Source organism: Anolis sagrei, chromosome X (genome assembly GCF_037176765.1).
Source record: "Anolis sagrei isolate rAnoSag1 chromosome X, rAnoSag1.mat, whole genome shotgun sequence".
Classification (NCBI taxonomy): domain Eukaryota; kingdom Metazoa; phylum Chordata; class Lepidosauria; order Squamata; family Dactyloidae; genus Anolis; species Anolis sagrei.
Genome location: NC_090034.1, coordinates 77,036,845 through 77,055,051, shown reverse-complemented (window position 1 = coordinate 77,055,051; position 18,207 = coordinate 77,036,845). Strand labels below are relative to the sequence as shown.

Sequence of the window (18,207 nt, the reverse complement as noted above, 5' to 3'; positions counted from 1 at the left end):
CCATGAAAATCCCATTTAAAACTACATCTCCCTCACTAAAACCTATCTGCATACAATCATCGTTATTTCTGACCAGAATTACGTGAGTTGAAAACTGTCGCTCAGCAGGCAGTTTTGAAAGTCTCTGCATTTTTTCAGGGAGCAATCCAAAACGTCCTTGTGCAAACTGAAGAGTGGTGGCAGTAATGAATAGCTTGGGGAGACCCTAGCCACCAGCCTCTTACCAGAAGCAACCACCCAGAACGTACTCCTTGCAGAGGCTGGTTCTATAAATCCCCAATTTCTTCAGTGCTTGGCTCTAAACCAAAGCTTCATTAGAGAGTTTGCTTGGATAAATTTGCATAGATAAATATTTGAAAGGCTGCCATAAGGAAGAGAGAGCATGCTTGCTTTCTGTTGCCCTGGAGACTAGGACTCAATGGAGCCATGGGTTGAAATTCTAGGAAAGGAGATTCCACCTGAACATTAGGAAAAACTTCCTGACTGTCAGAGCTATTCAGCAGTGGAACTTGTCAGTAATATTAAAAATCAACTAGGTGTTTTGGGTACAAAATGTGAGTCAAGCACTGAAAATGTGAATAGGTCAAAGCCTGTATAGTCAGTGGACCAAAGCTTGTGTCATCCTGAGGAGAGTGAGTAGGCCAAAACCTGTTAGAATCAGTGGGCCAAAGCTGTTGTTGTCCTGAGCAGAGTAGGTAGGCTGAAGCCTGTTACAGTCAGTGGGCCAAAGCTAGTGTCATCCTGAGGAGAGTGACTAGGCTGAAGCCTGTTAAAGTCGGTGGGACAAAGCTAATGTCGTCCTGAGGAGAGTGAGTAGACCGAAGCCTATTAAAGTCAGTGGGACAAAGCTAGTGTCGTCCTTAGAAGAGTGAGTAGGCTGGACCCTCTTAAAAGTCAGTGGGCCAAAGCTAGTGTTGTCCTGAAGAGAGTGAGTAGGCCGAAGCCTGTTAGACTCAGTGGGCCAAAGCTAGTGTCATCCTGAAGAGAGTGAGTAGGCCAAAGCCTGTTAGAGTTAGTGGGCCAAAGCTAGTGCCGTCCTGAGAATAGTGAGTAGCCAAAGCCTGTTTGAATCAGTGAACCAAAGCTACTGTTGTCCTGAAGAGAGTGAGTAGGTTGGACCGTCTTAAGAGTCAGTGGGCCGAAGCTAGTGTTGTCCTGAAGAGAGTGAGTAGGCCAAAGCCTGTTAGACTCAGTGGGCCAAAGCTAGTGTTGTCCTGAAGAGAGTGAGTAGGTTGGACCCTCTTAAGAGTCAGTGGGCCGAAACTAGTGTCGTCCTGAAGAGAGTGAGTAGGCCAAAGCCTGTTAGACTCAGTGGGCCAAAGCTAGTGTTGTCCTGAAGAGAGTGAGTAGGCCAAAGCCTGTTAGAGTTAGTGGGCCAAAGCTAGTGTCATCCTGAGAAGAGTGAGTAGGCCAAAACCTGTTAGAATCAGTGGGTCAAAGTGTCGTCCTGAGGAGAGTGAATAGGCCGAAACCTGTTAGAATCAGTGGGCCAAAGCTGGTGTCATTCTGAAGAGAGTGAGTAGGCCAAAACCTGTTAGAATCAGTGGGCCAAAGGTGCTGTTGTCCTGAGGAGAGTAGGTAGGCTGAAGCCTGTTAGAGTCAGTGGGCCAAAGCTAGTGTCATCCTGAGGAGAGTGAGTAGGCTGAAGCCTGTTAAAGTCGGTGGGACAAAGCTAGTGTCATCCTGAGGAGAGTGGGTAGGCTGAAGCTTGTCAGAGTCAGTGGGACAAAGCTAGTGTCGTTCTGAGGAGAGTGAGTAGACCGAAGCCTATTAAAGTCAGTGGGACAAAGCTAGTGTCCTCCTGAAGAGAGTGAGTAGGCTGAAGCCTGTTAGACTCAGTGGGCCTAAAGCCTGTTAGAATCAGTGGGCCAAAGCTACTGTTGTCCTGAGGAGAGTGAGTAGGCTGGAGTCGGTGGGGCAAAGCTAGTGTCCGTGGATGTTATGTGCTTATCTGTGTGTGTAAGGCAGAGAGAAAAGGCTGCTGAAAGTATCTGAATGAAACCACTAACAAAACGTCTCCTATCCCCTTCTACCACAGGGCGCTATGTTTTGTCCTTTGTGGGCTGTGGCCTGGCTGTGGTTGGGACGTACCTGCTGATCACCTTTGGGCCTAACAGCCATGAGACCATGACAGGAGAGAACATCACTAAACATTTAGTGAGCTGGCCATTCCTTTTGTATATGGTAAGCAGACAAATCAAAGGCGGATTGGAGTGCATCTGCACTTTTAGGTGCTTACACTGATAAATCTGTTAGAGAAGAGTGATGAAAGAAAACTGATAAAAGCAATGTTTACAGATATGTTGGTCTCTGTCTAGTCTGAAACCCCAATGGAGTCTGTAGGCATACTGTTCCTACTGGAGTCTAAAGCATGCAGTTCCTGCCGGTGTCTGAAAGCATACTGTTTCTAAAATGGAGTCTGAGCCCTGAACAATCTCATATCTGATCACATGGTCTGCAGGCCCTCGCACAACAAAAGAGTTAAGGAAAATTGCAAACCAATATGCACATATATAATACAGTAAACAATTGGAATTATATACATAACAAATAACTAGTGGAGGCTTGAGAAGGTTGCTGTTTCCAACAGCCATAAGTTCAGAGTGGTTTCCTGTAAATATGTACCATAGAAAGTGGCAGGCAAGGTGTCTTTTAAATGGAGAACCCAAGCCAAGGGTTCTCCATTTTACCCTGTAGTCAGAAATTGGGCTCCCTTCATCCTTTCTTTGTTTCTGCTGGAGACAGTACCAAGTTGAATGTGATAGTCAAAGGTTTGCCATAACATTGCAGGATGCAATGCCTTTGATCATCTGATTGGTGTTCTTGAGAATATTGTTGACTACCTTCGACAGCTGAGCTGGCCCTGACATCAGAAGAGCTTCATTTGGAGCATCATATTCAGATTGAATGTTAGACGCATATTATTGTAAAAAGTAACTATAATAGTGAGGATTTCCATACAGATGAGCAAGCAAACTGGTGAAGGAAGGTTGGCATGTGTCACTTGGTAGAAAACTTGTTTTTGACTCACTGGTTTCAAGGCAGTAGTCTGATTTCCATGCTGCCTGCAGAGAATATGGCTTCTTCCTCCACCGCTAGTATAATAATAATACACTTTGTTTATATTCCACTTTATCTCACCAGAGGAACTCAGCAGATTACAGTTTTACATATATAAGTCAAACATTCAACACTTTTTTAGACACTAAGCAATGACATGCAATACACAGGAGATGCTCAACTCTGGCCATAGGGAGGTGCGCTTGTTCCATTTTTTCCATGCTGAGGAGCCTGTTGTCCATAGACTTCTCCAATAGTGTTGCCAGCATGTCTGCATGTCTCAATGAGGCGCCCTTTTATCTCCCCGCCAAGGAGGTACCTTATTTATTATTTATTTAATGCACGGATATTCCGTCCTTCTCACCCCAAAGGGGACTCAGGACGGAGCACAACATATATATGGTAAACATTCAATGCTGGAACTTAAACAAACTATAAATATACACAAACACTAAAAACAGTTATATCCACTTTAAAATCAAATGTTAAAATCATTTCAAAACAGCAATACCGTACCTATTTATCTACTCGCATTACATGCTTTTGAATTGCTAGGTAGGCAGAAAATAGGGCTAAAAGTCAAAAGTTCACCCCAACTCATAGCTTCGAACAGCAGATTTCCTGCCTTGATTTAGGCATTCCCTCATTGTCCAAGTATGATGGCCTTTCAAGTTCTTGTAAGACACCTATGTGTGAGTTTTTTTAATGTGTGGAGGTCGGTGCACAACCGATCAACACATAGTCTTCACAAAGGTAGGGTCCCAGCCATGGCATGGTTAACTTGATGATGGTGGCTTCCCAATCTTTATTTATTTATTTACTTCACTTGTATACTGCTTTTCTCACCCCAGCTGGGATTCAAAGCGGTTTCCAACATATATATGGCAAAATTGAATGCCTCACATACATATGAAACCTAACATAAAACAACAACATATAACTATCAATCAATCTATATATATATAAATGCTCTGTGCGTAATGAGTACCTTAAAAACAAAAGAACTAACGAACGAAATCACACCAAATTTGGCAACAAAACATCTCACAACACAATGAGGACCATCACTCAAAAAATTATGATTTTCTCATTTGGGAGTTGTAGTTGCTGGGATTTATAGTTCACCTATAATCAAAGAGCATTCTGAACTCCATCAACAATGGAATTGAACCAAACTTGGCACACAGAACTCCCATGGCCAACGGAAAATACTGGAAGGGTTTGGTGGGCATTGACCTTGAGTTTGGGAGTTATAGTTCACCTACATCCAGACAGCACTGTGGACTCAAACAATGATGGATCTGGACCAAACTTGGCACAAGCACTCAATACACCCAAATATGAACACAGATGGAGTTTGGGGGAAATAGACCTTGACATTTGAGAGTTGTAGTCACTGGGATTCACAGTTCACCTACAATCAAAGAGCATTCTGAACCCCATGAACGACAAAATCGGGGCAAACTTCCCACACAGAACCCCCATGAACAACAGAAAATACTTAAGGCCATCCAATTCAACTCCCTTCATCAGGGCAAGAAAACGTAATCAAAGTCCTCCTGACAAAGAGCCATCCAGCCATAGATATAGAGAGACAGAGAGATAGAGAGAGAGATAGATAGAGAGAGAGAGAGATGATTCACACACACACAGAGATATAGTATCATAGATTTGAAAGGAAGGACAATGATATGTTACATGTTCCAGGGTGAGCAAACCAGACACTCTCCACATAAACACTGACAAAGAAATAAGAAGTACTGTTTACCCGCAAGCATAAAGAAATTACATATATTAGAAACCAACACTTTTTCATTACTTTATTTTCCAGATCAACAGACTGGGCCACAGCAACGCGTGGCAGGGGACAGCTAGTTAGATAATAAAAACATAACATGTACCATATTCCACCTGATCTGCCATTGAGGTCTTCAGATTGTGCTAGGTCTGGAACCTTATCTGCCCCCCATTCCCCAGGGAGTACAGGGTTATGCCCACAGGTTCATTGGAACACGCAAGCCCCCTCACCACGACATGTGATCAGATCCATTGAGGGGGCTTGCAGATTTCCTGCAACTAACGGTTTAACCTACAGTGCTACTGCAGCCCAATATAGAGCTCTGGCTACTGTCATCTCCGCAGGCTGGTATTTTGTTGGTTTCAGAGCAACAGATATTATATTTTTGGTCTACAGCTCCCTGAACCTCCTAGCAAAGATAGTCACGAACCATGTAATCCAAAATGTAACATTTGCAAGTTCTGGATTTATGTCTTTATTCTGCTAAATGTTGAGTGAAAACCATTTTTGTATTGTGTGTATGGATGTGTAGGTAGATTTAGACATAAAACTAAGCCTGTCATCTTTGTATGTGTCCCCTAGCTGCTGGAGATCATCCTTTTCTGCCTACTGCTGTACTTCTACAAAGAGAGGAAAGCTAATTATATAGTCGTGATTTTGTTGCTAGTTGCACTCCTGGGTAAGTTTGCCACGCACGCATGCCTAATCCAGATACAGTATATTTCATATATGGTACTTGCTTTCTTTTCGAATACTTAACGTGTGTGTGAGAAAGAGTGCATATTTGTATGTTTTGTTTAAAAAGCAAGCCCAATCAATATGGAACGCAACTGTGTGTTTCTTTCTCCCATGGTATTTGTTGTCTTCAAGAAAAAAAACACAATTTGGAGATTACAAATGTACAAAGATATTTATTTATCATGTCAGGAGCAACCAGACAGTTGTATTACATTTTTAACAAAACAAACAAACAGACAGACAAAACACAAAGTTTGCAAGCTTGGTAGTTGATTAAATGTCCTTTGACCAGTATCTGGCCACTTGGAGTGCTTCTGGTGTTGCTGCAAGTAGGTCCTCCATTGTGAATGTAGCAAAGCTCAGGTTGCATTGCAGGTGGTCAGTGGTTTGCTCTTCTCGACACTCGCATGTTGTGGATTCCAATTTGTAGCCCCATTTCTTAAGGTTGGCTCTGCATCTCGTGGTGCCAGAGTGCAGTCTGTTCAGCGCCTTCCAAGTCGCCCAGTTTTCTGTGTGCCCAGGGGGGAGTCTCTCATTTGGTATGAGCCATTGGTTGAGGTTCTGAGTTTGAGCCTGCCACTTTTGGACTATTGCTTGCTGAGGTGTTCCAGCGAGTATCTCTGTAGATCTTAGAAAACTATTTTTTTATTTAAGTCGTTGACGTGCTGGCTGATATCAAAACAGGGGATGAGCTGGAGATGTCTCTGCCTTGGTCCTTTCACTATTGGCTGCTACTTCCCGGCAGATGTCAGGTGGTGCAATACCAGCTAGACAGTGTATTTTCCCCAGTGGTGTAGGGCGCAGACACCCCGTAATAATGCGGCATGTCTCATTAAGAGCCACATCCACTGATTTAGCGTGGTGAGATGTGTTCCACACTGGGTGTGCATACTCAGCAGCAGAGTAGCATAGCACAAGGACAGATGTCTTCACTGTGTCTGGTTGTGATCCCCAGGTTGTGCCAATCAGCTTTCATATGATATTGTTTCTAGCACTCACTTTTTGCTTGATGTACAAAGATTGAAAAATAGGAAGGGACTGGCCATCCAGGGAAAGCTTTCAGGACTGGATTGCAACTCCCCAGTTCCACAGCCCTGTTTTAGACACAGCCATCAGTATGCCTGGTTTTTACAAATAAACCTACGAGGGGAGTAAGGATGTGTCCCTTTGACAATGAGATTGCAATGTAAATCTTGTTTCTGTTGTGTGGAGCAGTGCAATTTCTGCCTTGCTTGCAATGCAGTTTTCTTGTTCTCCAGCAATAGCAAGGATGTTGTTTTAAATATTTTCAGGTTCCATGACTGTCATAACAGTGAAGGCTGTGGCTGGCATGATCGTGGTTTCGATTCGGGGGGATTTGCAGCTGGGCTACCCTATTTTCTACATCATGGTGGTTTGTATGGTGGCGACGGCAGCCTTTCAGGCAACGTAAGTGAGCCTTGGCAAGATTCCTTCCTTCCTGCTAAAACTGCTTTCAGTTCCAGCTCACTGTTGAATGTCAGCATAATTGAAATTTAATTAAAACAAATGATACATTTTTCAAGACAGCCCCAAGGGGAAACCTAGGTAATTGTGTTTTTGTTATTATTGACAGTTGGCAGAACATGGGCCTTTTAGGCAAAGGTAAAGGTTTCCCCTTGACATTAAATCTAATCATGTCTAACTCTGGGAGGTGGTGCTCATCTCCATTTCTAAGCTGAAGAGCCAGCATTGTCCATAGACACCTCCTAGGTCAGGGGTCCTCAAACTAAGGCCCGGGGGCCAGATATGGCCCTCCAAGATCATTTACCCGGCCCTCACTCAAGGTCAACCTAAGTTTTTGAAAGGATTTGAAAGCAAACAACAACAACAACAACAACAACAACAACAATCCTATCTCATCAGCCAAAAGCAGGCCCACGCTTCCCATTGAAATACTAATAAGTTTATATTTGTTAAAATTGTTCTTCATTTTAATTGTTGTATTGTTTTTAAGTGTTTTTGCACTGCAAGTAAGATAATGTGTAGTGTGCATAGAAATTCATCTTTTTTCAAATTATAATCCAGCCCTCCAACAGTTTGAGGGACGGTGACCTGGCCCTCAGTTTAAAAAGTTTGAGGACCCCTGTCCTAGGTTATTTGGCCGGCATGACTGCATGGAGCACTTTTACCTTCCCGCAGAAGCGGTACCTATCGATCTACTCACATTTGCATGTTTTTGAACTGTTAGGATGGCAGAAGCCAGGTCAGAGAGTTTCAGAAAAACATCTATTTCTGTTTTATTGACTATTCTAAAGCCTTTGATTCTGCGGGGCTTGATGAATCTAAAGCTGGAGTTAAAATTGCTGGAAGAAACATTAACAACCTTAGATATACAGATGATACCACTTTGATGGCTGAAAGTGAGGAGGAGCCTGATCACCAAGGTAAAAGAAGAAAGTGCAAAAGCTGGGTTACAGTTAAACATAAAAAAACCAAAATTATGGCAGCCGGACTGATTGATAACTGGCAAATAGAGGGAGTAAATGTGGAGGCAGTGACAGAGTTTGTATTTCTCGATGCAAAGATTACTGCAGACGCAGACTGCAGCCAGGAAGTCAGAAGATGCTTCTTGGGAGGAGAGCAATGTCCGATCTCGATAAAATAGTGAAGAGTAGAGACATCACACTGGCAACAAAGATCTGCATAGTTAAAGCAGTGGTATTCCCCGTAGTCACCTATGGATGCGAGAGCTGGACAATAAGGAAGGATGAGCAAAGGAAGATGGATCCTTTTGAACTGTGATGCAGGAGGAAAATTCTGAGAGTGCCTTGGACTGCAAGAAGATCCAACCAGTCCATACTTCAGGAAATAAAGCCCGACTGCTCATTGGAGTGAAGGATATTAGAGGCAAAGATGAAGTACTTTGGCCACATCATGAGAAGTCAGGGAAGCTTGCAGTAGAGAATGATGCTGGGGAGAATTGAAGGAAAAAAGAAGAGAGGCCGACCAAGGGAAAGATGGATGGATGAAGTGACTGGCTTGACCTTGAAGGAGCTGGGGGTGGCCACAGCCCACAGGGAGATCTGGCCTGGGTTGGGCTACAAATCAGAAGGGACTGAACGAATAAACAATAACAATAGATGGAGTCAAATGCAATCTAGCACTGAAGCTCTCAATAGTAGCAGCAAAGCTTGGGGAATCTGGGCAAATTCCATGCTGCTTGAGGGATTCTGGGAGTTGGTACTCCTGAAAAAAGTAATCATCCCAACCTTTGAATGGCAGCCAATCTGATACCTCTTGGAAAGCTTGCCTGCAGGGCATGATGATAGTGATAGTTATGCCCCTGTGGCTTTTCTATTAGCAACTGTTAATCTGGGAGGCGATGCATTTAGACCTCGAGGCTCAGCTTTAAGTCATCATAATTGGTGCCTCTAGGTTTGTTTTATCTACTAGGAAAGAGTGAGGCATTTGAGGATTCTTAGTTCAGAAGGAAAGGTGAAACACAAAGAAAGGGGAAAATAGCAGACCAGGGGAGAGCAGGCTTTAGGGCTGGGACTAGGATATGAGTTCAGGGCTGGCATTTGCTTCGCCTTCTTGCCTCCCCCTCATACACTCTTTTTGGGAGGAAAAAGAGTATAAGCCCCCACAAACACTCACACATTATTTGAATCTCGCTTTCTGTTGAATTATACATTCACCCAGTTTGAATAAATCCTTTTTCTTTACTGCCCTGTCGGCCAACTCCCTTTGATCCCCTTTATATCATGCATAATAAGCAAGTTGAAATGTGCTTTTGATTCTCTTTGTGTCTAAAGCTCCAACCCACTTTCTTAGACAGTTTTCTGCATGTGATGTAATTAAAATAACACTATGTAACACAATTTTTGTTCCTGGGTTATCAGTGTTATTTCCTAATTGGTTCTATCATTAATAATAATAATAATAATAATAATAATAATAATAATAACAACAACAACAGCAACAACAGCAACAACATAAGAAGCCCCCCCCCCCCCCGTGGCACAGTGAGTTAAACTGTTGAGCTGCTGAACTTGCTGACCGAAAGGTTGCCAGGTTGAATCCGGGGAACGGGGTGAGCTCCAGCTTCTGCCAACCTAACAGTTCAAAAACATGCAGATGTGAGTAGATCAATAGGTACCACTACGTCAGGAAGGTAATGTCGCTCCATGCAGTCATCCGGCCAAATTACCTTGGAGGTGTCTATGGACAATTCCGACTCTTCGGCTTAGAAATGGAGATGAGCACCACCTCCCAGAGTCAGACATAACTAGACTTAATGTCAGGGGAAAACCTTTATCTTTACCTAAGAACACTTTATTTCTATTCTGCCCTTTTCCCCGAGGGGACTCAGAACGGATTACAGTATATATAAACAGACAGGCAAACATTCAATGCCTTGTTACAATGAAATACAGTGCTACAAATACACAATGGCAAAGGCTTCTCCTTTCATTTCCGGCTTTGGGGGAGATGCTCATTTCCATTTCCAAGCCGAGGAGCCTGTATTGTCCATAGACACTGCCTGGTCGTGTGGCCAGTATGACTACATGGAGTGTATTTTTACCCTGCCCGCCAAGGTGGTACCTATTGATCTACTCACATTTGCATGTTTTCGAACTGCTAGGCTGGCAGGAGCTGGGGCTAACAGTGGGAGCTCACCCCATCCGGTGGATTTGAACTGCCAACCTTCAGGTCAGCAGTTCAGCAGCACAAGGGTTAACCCATTGCTCCACCCGCAGCCCCTTAAAACATGGGAAATGTTTATTAAACTGCAAAAAATGTTTTTATGGGAGGGACCTCCTGCAGCACATTTTTTTCAATGAATATCTCATCATCGAGTCTCAACCAATTCAAGCTAGTTTGTGGCTGCACTAAAACGAAGTTTCTGGAATAGAACAACTTTCAAAGTAAGGACTGCACGATTAAGCTGGAAATAACACTCAACAACAACAACAACAATAATCATAACTACTTTATTTATACCCCACCACCATCTTTCCAAGAGGACTCGGGGTGGCTTACATGAGGCCAAGCCCAACACATCAATAAAACAACAAAGCAATAAGCAAATAAAACAATACAATTAATATAACTCACATATAGGCAAATAACACACAAAAAATTAAAACCTAGGGCCGGGCCAGATGTAATAGATAATTTTTTAAAAATAAACACTGGGTGTGAACAGAGGTAGGATGTATCTAAGCAGGAGGGTTTTAAAGGATAGTGTAGAGAGATCAACCCAATGGGTAGATAAAGTGCTTCTGAGGATATTTTGCAGGGAATTGGTCAGAGTAGGGCATGTTTCCTTTATTCAGGGAAGGCACACTGGAACAGCCATGTTTTCAGGCTCCTCCTAAAGACTGCCAACCAGGAACAGAACATTTTTCAAATTTTGTTACATAGTGTAATTGATAATGCTCGGTGTTAATGTTATCAATGTGTGTTCCTAAAATACACTATTTTCTTTTTTGTAGGTTTTTAACCCAAGCATCACAATTGTACGACACATCACAGATTGCCAGTGTGGGTTACATCCTGTCTACCGCAATGGCAATAACTGCAGGTAACATCTATATCTATATACATAATAAAACTGAAAATATGTATGTGTGTGGTTGTCTGGGGTGCCCGCTTTCACACACAGGTTCCTGCTTCCACAAACAGCCACGGTAGTCCACGCTCTGGTTACATCCCGTTTAGACTACTGCAACACTCTCTACGTGGGGTTGCCTTTGAAGACGGCTCGGAAGCTCCAATTAGTCCAACGTTCGGCAGCCATGATACTAACAGGAGCGGAGCGCAGGGAGCATACAACTCCTCTGCTGCACCAGCTCCACTGGCTGCCGATTTGCTACCGGGCTCAATTCAAAGTGCTGGCGTTGGCCTTTAAAGCCCTAAACGGTTCTGGCCCAACCTACCTATCCGAACATATCTCGGCCTATCAGCCCACCAGGACCCTAAGATCTTCTGGGGAGGCCCTGCTCTCTATCCCGCCTGCTTCACAGGTGCGGCTGGCGGGGACGAGAGACAGGGCCTTTTCTGTGGTAGCCCCTTGGCTATGGAACGCCCTTCCCATGGAGGTAAGATCAGCCCCCTCGCTGATGGTGTTCCGAAGAAGATTAAAAACCTGGATGTTTGAACAGGCATTTGGTTAATCGGTGCAATGAATGTGATGATTACAGGAATGGTAATATGGACGACGAAACTGGATCACGATTTTAGTCATGAGATGCATTGGGTTGTTATTGTTGTGTCAATATTGTGTATTATGCTTTTATGGTTTTAAATTGTATATTGTTGACTGTTGTACCTTTGTTGTAAACCGCGTTGAGTCGCCTGTTAGGCTGAGAAACTGCGGTATACAAGTAAAGTAAATAAATAAATAATCCACAGCGCTGAAGAGCCACCAAAGGCCCTTCCTTCAATGCCATTTCAGGTTATACTGAGCGCCATTAACATGTAGCCCAACCCCTGCCAGTGTCCTTCCCAAATACTACACAAAGAATGCTTTCATTCGGAGAGAAGTTCATCCTAGATTTTATGTGTTTCCTCCACCACAGACATCCCAGTGTTTTTACTCTCTCCATTGGTGTGGAATTTGCATGATCCCACCCACTGCCTCTCTTTTAACGTTTTCCTACTCTTTTTAACTTTGTCTGCACAACAAACAGAGCAGAACTAATCAGCAACTTAACATACTGGAGGAGTTTGGGGGATTGACTCCACATGATGGAAGTTGGAGTTCACACTGCATCAAATCAGAACACTGTGACCTCCACTGACAATGGACCTGGACCACATTTGGCACACAGAACCCAAATGACCAATAAAAAATACAGGAGGGCTTTGGGGAAAATTCACCTTGATTTAGAGGAATTTTAATTAACCTATATCCAGAGAGCACTGTGAACGCAAACAACGATGGATCTGCATATACCTAATATACCAAAATCTGAATACTGGTGGGTTTGGGATGGAATTGGCCTTGACATTTTTTAGTTGTAGGTACTGGGATTTATAGTTCACCTGCAATCAAAGAGCACTCCGAACCCCACCGATAATGGAGGGATTTGACGGGACTGACACACCACGGTTGGAGTTGTAATGCATCCTGCAGCTGGAGAGCATGTCTCTAGAGAAAACTTGCCAAACAAACTTTAAGTATTGATGGAGTTTCAGGGAATGAATCTGGCACAATGTCAGTTGTAGTTCATCCACAACCTTCAAGGCATGGGGGTTCTGTGTGGAAAATTTGGCACAATTTTATCATTGGTGGGGTTCAGAATGTTCTTTGATTTTATGTGAACTATAAATCCCAGCAACTACAACTCCTAAATGTCAAGCTCTATATTCCCCAAACTCCACCAGTTTTCACATTTGGGCATATTGAGTATTCGTGCCAAGTTTGGTCCAGATTCATCATTGTTTGAGTCCACAGTGCTCTCTGGATGTAGGTGAACTACAACTCCAAAACTCACCCACCAAACCCTTCAATGCCCACCAAACCCTTCTAGTATTTTCTGTTGGCCATGGGAGTTGGGCAAGTTTGGTTCAATTCCATCAGTGGTGGAGTTCAGAATGCTCTTTGATTGTAGGTGAACTATAAATCCCAGCAACTACAACTCCCAAATGAGAAAATCAATTCCCCCTAGACCCTACTAGTTTTCAAATTTGGGCGTATCAGGTATTTGTGCCAAATTTGGTACAGTGAATGAAAATACATCTTGCATATCAGATATTTACATTACGATTCATAACAGCAGCAACATTACAGTTATTACGTAGCAACAAAAATAATTTTATGTTTATGGGTCACCACAACGTGAGGAACTGTATTAAGGGGTCACGACATTAGGAAGGTTGAGTATAACTGCTTTAGAGAATGAGGAAAAAATATCACTCCTCTAGGTGTGATTTCCAGTCCCACAATAGTTCCAATGCTGTTCTTGCCCTATAAAAATAACAACATATTTTGTGACCTTTTGAGTTATGACATGCTTATGTTTTCGTACTTACAGCATTTGCCTCCTTGGATCCTATCCCAGGAAAAATGTGGGGTACAAATACAGTAAATAAGTAAATAAATATTCGAACACGTCTATATAAATAAAAATGTAATGTTCGTTTGTGATATTCACAGAACTCAAAAACCACTGGGGGGATTGACACCAAATTTGGACACAACACACCTAAGAACCCAATGTATGTTCTTCACTCAAAAAAAATTTGATTTTGTCATTTGGGAGTTGTAGTTGCTGGGATTTATAGTTCACCTACAATCAAAGAGCATTCTGAACACCACTGACAATAGAATTGAACCAAACTTGGCACACAGTTCTCCCATGACCAACAGAAAATACTGGAAGGGTTTGCTGGGCAGTGTCCTTTGGTTTTGGAGTTGTAGTTCACCTACATCCAGAGATCACTGTGGACTCAAACAATGATGGATCTGGACCAAACTATAAACGAATACTCAATATGCCCAAATGTGAATATTGGTGGAGTTTGGGGAAAATAGAATCTTGACATTTGGGAGTTGTAGTTGCTGGGATTAATAGTTCACCTATAATCACAGAGCATTCTCAACCCCACCAATGATAGAAATGGTCCAAACCTCCCACACAGAACCCCCATGTGGGCCACAGCAACGCGTGACAGGGGATGGCTAGTATATAGCAAAGTAATACATTATTATGTTTACAAGACTGGCCTAGCTTTTGGTGGAAAGACTGTGGGTTGGAGATACTTAATCGTTTGTTTCTATTTCTCCTCCCTTTTGGATCAGGTGCAACATTCTACTTGGACTTCCTTGGGGAAGACATACTCCATATTTGCATGTTTGCTTTGGGGTAAGTTTACAAAATTGTTCTAGGCAGTGCAGTGTACTAATTGCTTCTGCGGCCATGTTTATGCACGACTTGAAAATGTACACCCATTTATTACGCATCAACAGATAGAAGAGGCACCTCCAGTTTGTACTGACTGGTTCTTACAACCGTTGGGACCATAGGCTTATCAGAACATTTTGGGGAGTGGGGGAGATTAAAATTGTAACTTCTGGAGTTCCACACTTACCAGTGGCTGGCTGGCTTAGGATTTTTGGGACTTTTCTTCCCCAGAGCAACTTTAAAGTCCCTAAAGCAGCCCTCAACACCACTCCATGAGGTCAGGTTATTGCTGCTGCTTAGGTTTTGTTAACTATCAACCACTTCCTCTCCTCTCTGTGTTGTTTTAAAAACTAAAATATTTCTTTCATTCTTTTTGTTTCCCCTTCAGGTGCCTCATTGCGTTCTTGGGTGTCTTTTTGATTACTAGAAACAAGAGGAAATCGATCTTTTTTGAACCTTACATTTCGATGGATGCTATGCCAAGTAAGGTTAAAAGTAATTTCTTTTCTTGTGAGCCAATCAACACTGCCTTTGATGATGATAACAACAACAACATCTTTATTTATAATCTGCCCTCTCTCCCCGAAGGGACTCAGGGTGGCTTACAAAGACAAAAACAAAATAAAGATAAATAGTGGTAAAAACAATTAAAACAAGCAATTAAAAATCACAAATAACACAATTGTTAAAACAAGTAATAAGTTCTATAAATGACATGGTGAATTAATAGGATCAACATGAAAATTGGACAATAAAAATGTGGCTGTGCAATGAGTTAGAGCAGTGGTTCTCAGCATTTCTAATGCCGTGACCCCTAACTATATTTCCTCATGTTGTGGTGACCCCAACCATAAAGTTATTTTTGTTACTACTTCATAACTGTAATTTTGCCACTGTTATGAATCGTAATATAAACATCTGATAAGCAGGATGTGTTTTCATTGTTACAAATTGAGCATACTTATAGCATGGCGATTAATCACAAAAACAATATGTTTGGGGGAGAATAGACAATAGATGATGGGATTTGCAGTACCTTCAGCCGATTCAGCTCTGACTTCCACAGACGACTGAGATCCCCAAAAATTACAGACCTGGACCAAACTTGGCACACAGAACTCCCATGAAGATACTGGAGATGTTTGGGGAAAATAGACGGAGACATTTGTGAGTTGTAGTTGCTGAGATTTATAGTTCACCTACAATCAAAGAGCATTCTGAACCCCAACAACAATGGAATTGAACCAAACTTGGCACACAGAACTCCCATGGCCAACAGAAAATACTGGATAAGTTTGGGGAAAGTATACCTTGACATTTGGGAGTTGCAGTTGCTTCTAGCATTCTGGAGGGGTCTGCACCTGGATCCTGTGGGGAGGCTTTTGGTAAGCGGTGAGAGCCAGGTGGCGGAGGCTCCTCCCAAAGCCTGGCCTCATGTGGAGCATCTCTCCTGGCTCTCACCACCATTGGCTCGGCAAGCGGTGAAAGCAAAGAGGGCCAGTGGCTATTCTGAGGTGGCGAAAGGGGCAGCACCAAAGGAGGAGGCCTTGTGACCCCTCCTAAATGGCCAGTCGACACCTCTGGGGAGAGCAGGGCCCCCGCCGATGACTGCAGTGTCCGCATAGGTTTATATGCAGAGGTAGTTAGTTAAGTAGCCTGGACCTGAACCATTTGGGGCTTTATAGATAATAACCAGCACTTTGTATTTAGCCCGGAAGCAGATTGGTAGTCAGTGGAGTTGCCGTAACATGGGGGTTATCCACTTCCTGTATGGCGCTCCAGTTAGCAACCTCGCTACCAGTCTTTGGACCATTTGAAGCTTCTGAACTATTTTCAAAGACAGCCCCACATAGAGGGCGTTGCAGTGGTCCAGATGAGATATAACTAGGGTGTGGACTACCATGGCCAGACCTGGCATCTCAAGGCATAGGAGAAGCTGGCACACAAGTTTTAACTGTGTGAAGGCACTCCTGCCTGCTGCTGACACCTGGGGTTCCAGGGTTAGCTGCGAGTCCAGGATCACCCCCAGGCTGTGGACCTGTGTCTTCAGGGGGAGTGTAACCCCATCCAACACAGGCTGTAACCCTATACCCTGTTCTGCCTTCCAACTGTAGGTGAAGAGAGGGGTCTGCAATAGGGGCAACAGCGGGTTAAGCATGCATATGTGAGTAGATCAATAGGTACCGCTTTTACGGAAAGGTAATGGCACTCCATGCAGTCATGCCAGCCACATGACCTTGGAGGTGTCTACAGACAATGCCGACTCTTAGAAATGGAGATGAGCACAACACCTCAGAGCCAGACACGACTGGACTTAATGTCAGGGGAAAACCTTCACCTTTACTATGAGGTATTTACATTACGATTAATAACAGTAGCAAAATTATAGTTATGAAATAGCAACAAAAATAATGTTATGGTTGGGGGGTCACCACAACATGAGGAACTGTATTAAGGGGTCGTGGCATTAGGAAGATTGAGAACCACTGCTTTAGTACAAAAAGGCAGTGTTAGGGGGAGATAAAACAGTTCCCTTATCCTCTTTCCTTGTTTTACAGTCCTGTCTCTGTTTTCCTCTCCTTTGCAGGCATGCAGAATTTGCATGACAATGGGACAGCAGTCCAGCCTGACCTCAAGACCTCTTTTTCCTATGGTGCCCTGGAGAGCAATGACACCATCTCGGAGATCTATGCTCCTGCCACACTAACAGTGGTCCAAGAGGAACACGGCTCCAAAGCAGCTCCATACAGAGCCGTGGAGCACAGCAAAAGGGAGTGACTGCCCTGAAGGACTGGGCATAATGTGCTTCCATGCATGTGGTCCATCATATTTATTTATTTATTTCTCTCTCTCTCTATTTTTTTTCTCTAACTCCACGGAAACACAACATTCACCTGATGGGTGGGGTAAATCGAATACTAATCGTAGCTTTAAAAAGCCAAGCTGTATTTGATTAACTGTGTACCGAAAGCGAAGCTGAACTGTTTTAGGATCCATACAGCCTCATCAAATGAAATGCAGAAGGGATTATATGGCCTATAGTATTAAATAACAGACACCAAAGATGGAGTTTAGCCCAGGGATGGGCAAACTTAAGCCCTATAGGGATTTTGGACTTCAACTCCCATCATTCCTAATAGCCTCGGGCCCCTTTATTTTCCCCCTCAGCCACTTAAGCAGAAAAGGAAAGGGAAAAGGAAAAGGAAGGGGTCTGAGGCTGTGAGGAATTGTGGGGAGTTGAAGTCCAAAATACTTGGAGGCCCAGGTTTGCCCATGCCTGGTCAACATAATCTTTGGTTACAGTCCAGTCCTTTGGAGTCAGTGCAGATGGCACATCACAAGAGGTCCATCTTGTACCAGCACTTTTTTGAGATTCTGGATTGTAAACACATTATGAAATAAGAAAAACACGATCCCAGGGATTTCCACCTTTCAGTGGGATTTTTCATAACGGTTATTTGTTTGCACTTTAAAGCATCCTTTCTTTCTGCGAATGTTGCACTGTGATCGTATTCCCAGTAGGATTTCATTCTTATGTGTCTTAAATCCTGTTAATTCATCACATTGAAGCAGGGAAGTGTTTGGTAGAATAGTACTCAGTCATACTTTGTTTAAAAATGAAATGGGTGTTTTTCCCACCTTCCTCACATTGTTAAATCTATCCGTGTGACTCAGTTGTACTCAGGATTCTTCAGGTAATTTGCCATCACACTATAATCTCTAGGCTCTGCCCACCAT

The 18,207-nt window shown here is 43.2% G+C and overlaps 1 protein-coding gene across 1 annotated transcript in view; it reads left to right on the top strand.

Moving 5' to 3' along the window:
• Positions 1-17,963, top strand: part of NIPAL3 (NIPA like domain containing 3) — a 41,297-nt gene extending 23,334 nt beyond the window's left edge. The window contains exons 6-12 of the mRNA XM_060784408.2: positions 2,039-2,184; positions 5,441-5,537; positions 6,889-7,024; positions 11,056-11,144; positions 14,367-14,430; positions 14,858-14,952; positions 17,057-17,963. Coding sequence (XP_060640391.2) covers positions 2,039-2,184; positions 5,441-5,537; positions 6,889-7,024; positions 11,056-11,144; positions 14,367-14,430; positions 14,858-14,952; positions 17,057-17,247 — 818 coding nt within the window. The 3' untranslated portion in view covers positions 17,248-17,963. The remainder of the gene's footprint in view (positions 1-2,038; positions 2,185-5,440; positions 5,538-6,888; positions 7,025-11,055; positions 11,145-14,366; positions 14,431-14,857; positions 14,953-17,056) is intronic.
• The last annotated feature ends 244 nt before the right edge of the window (positions 17,964-18,207 follow it).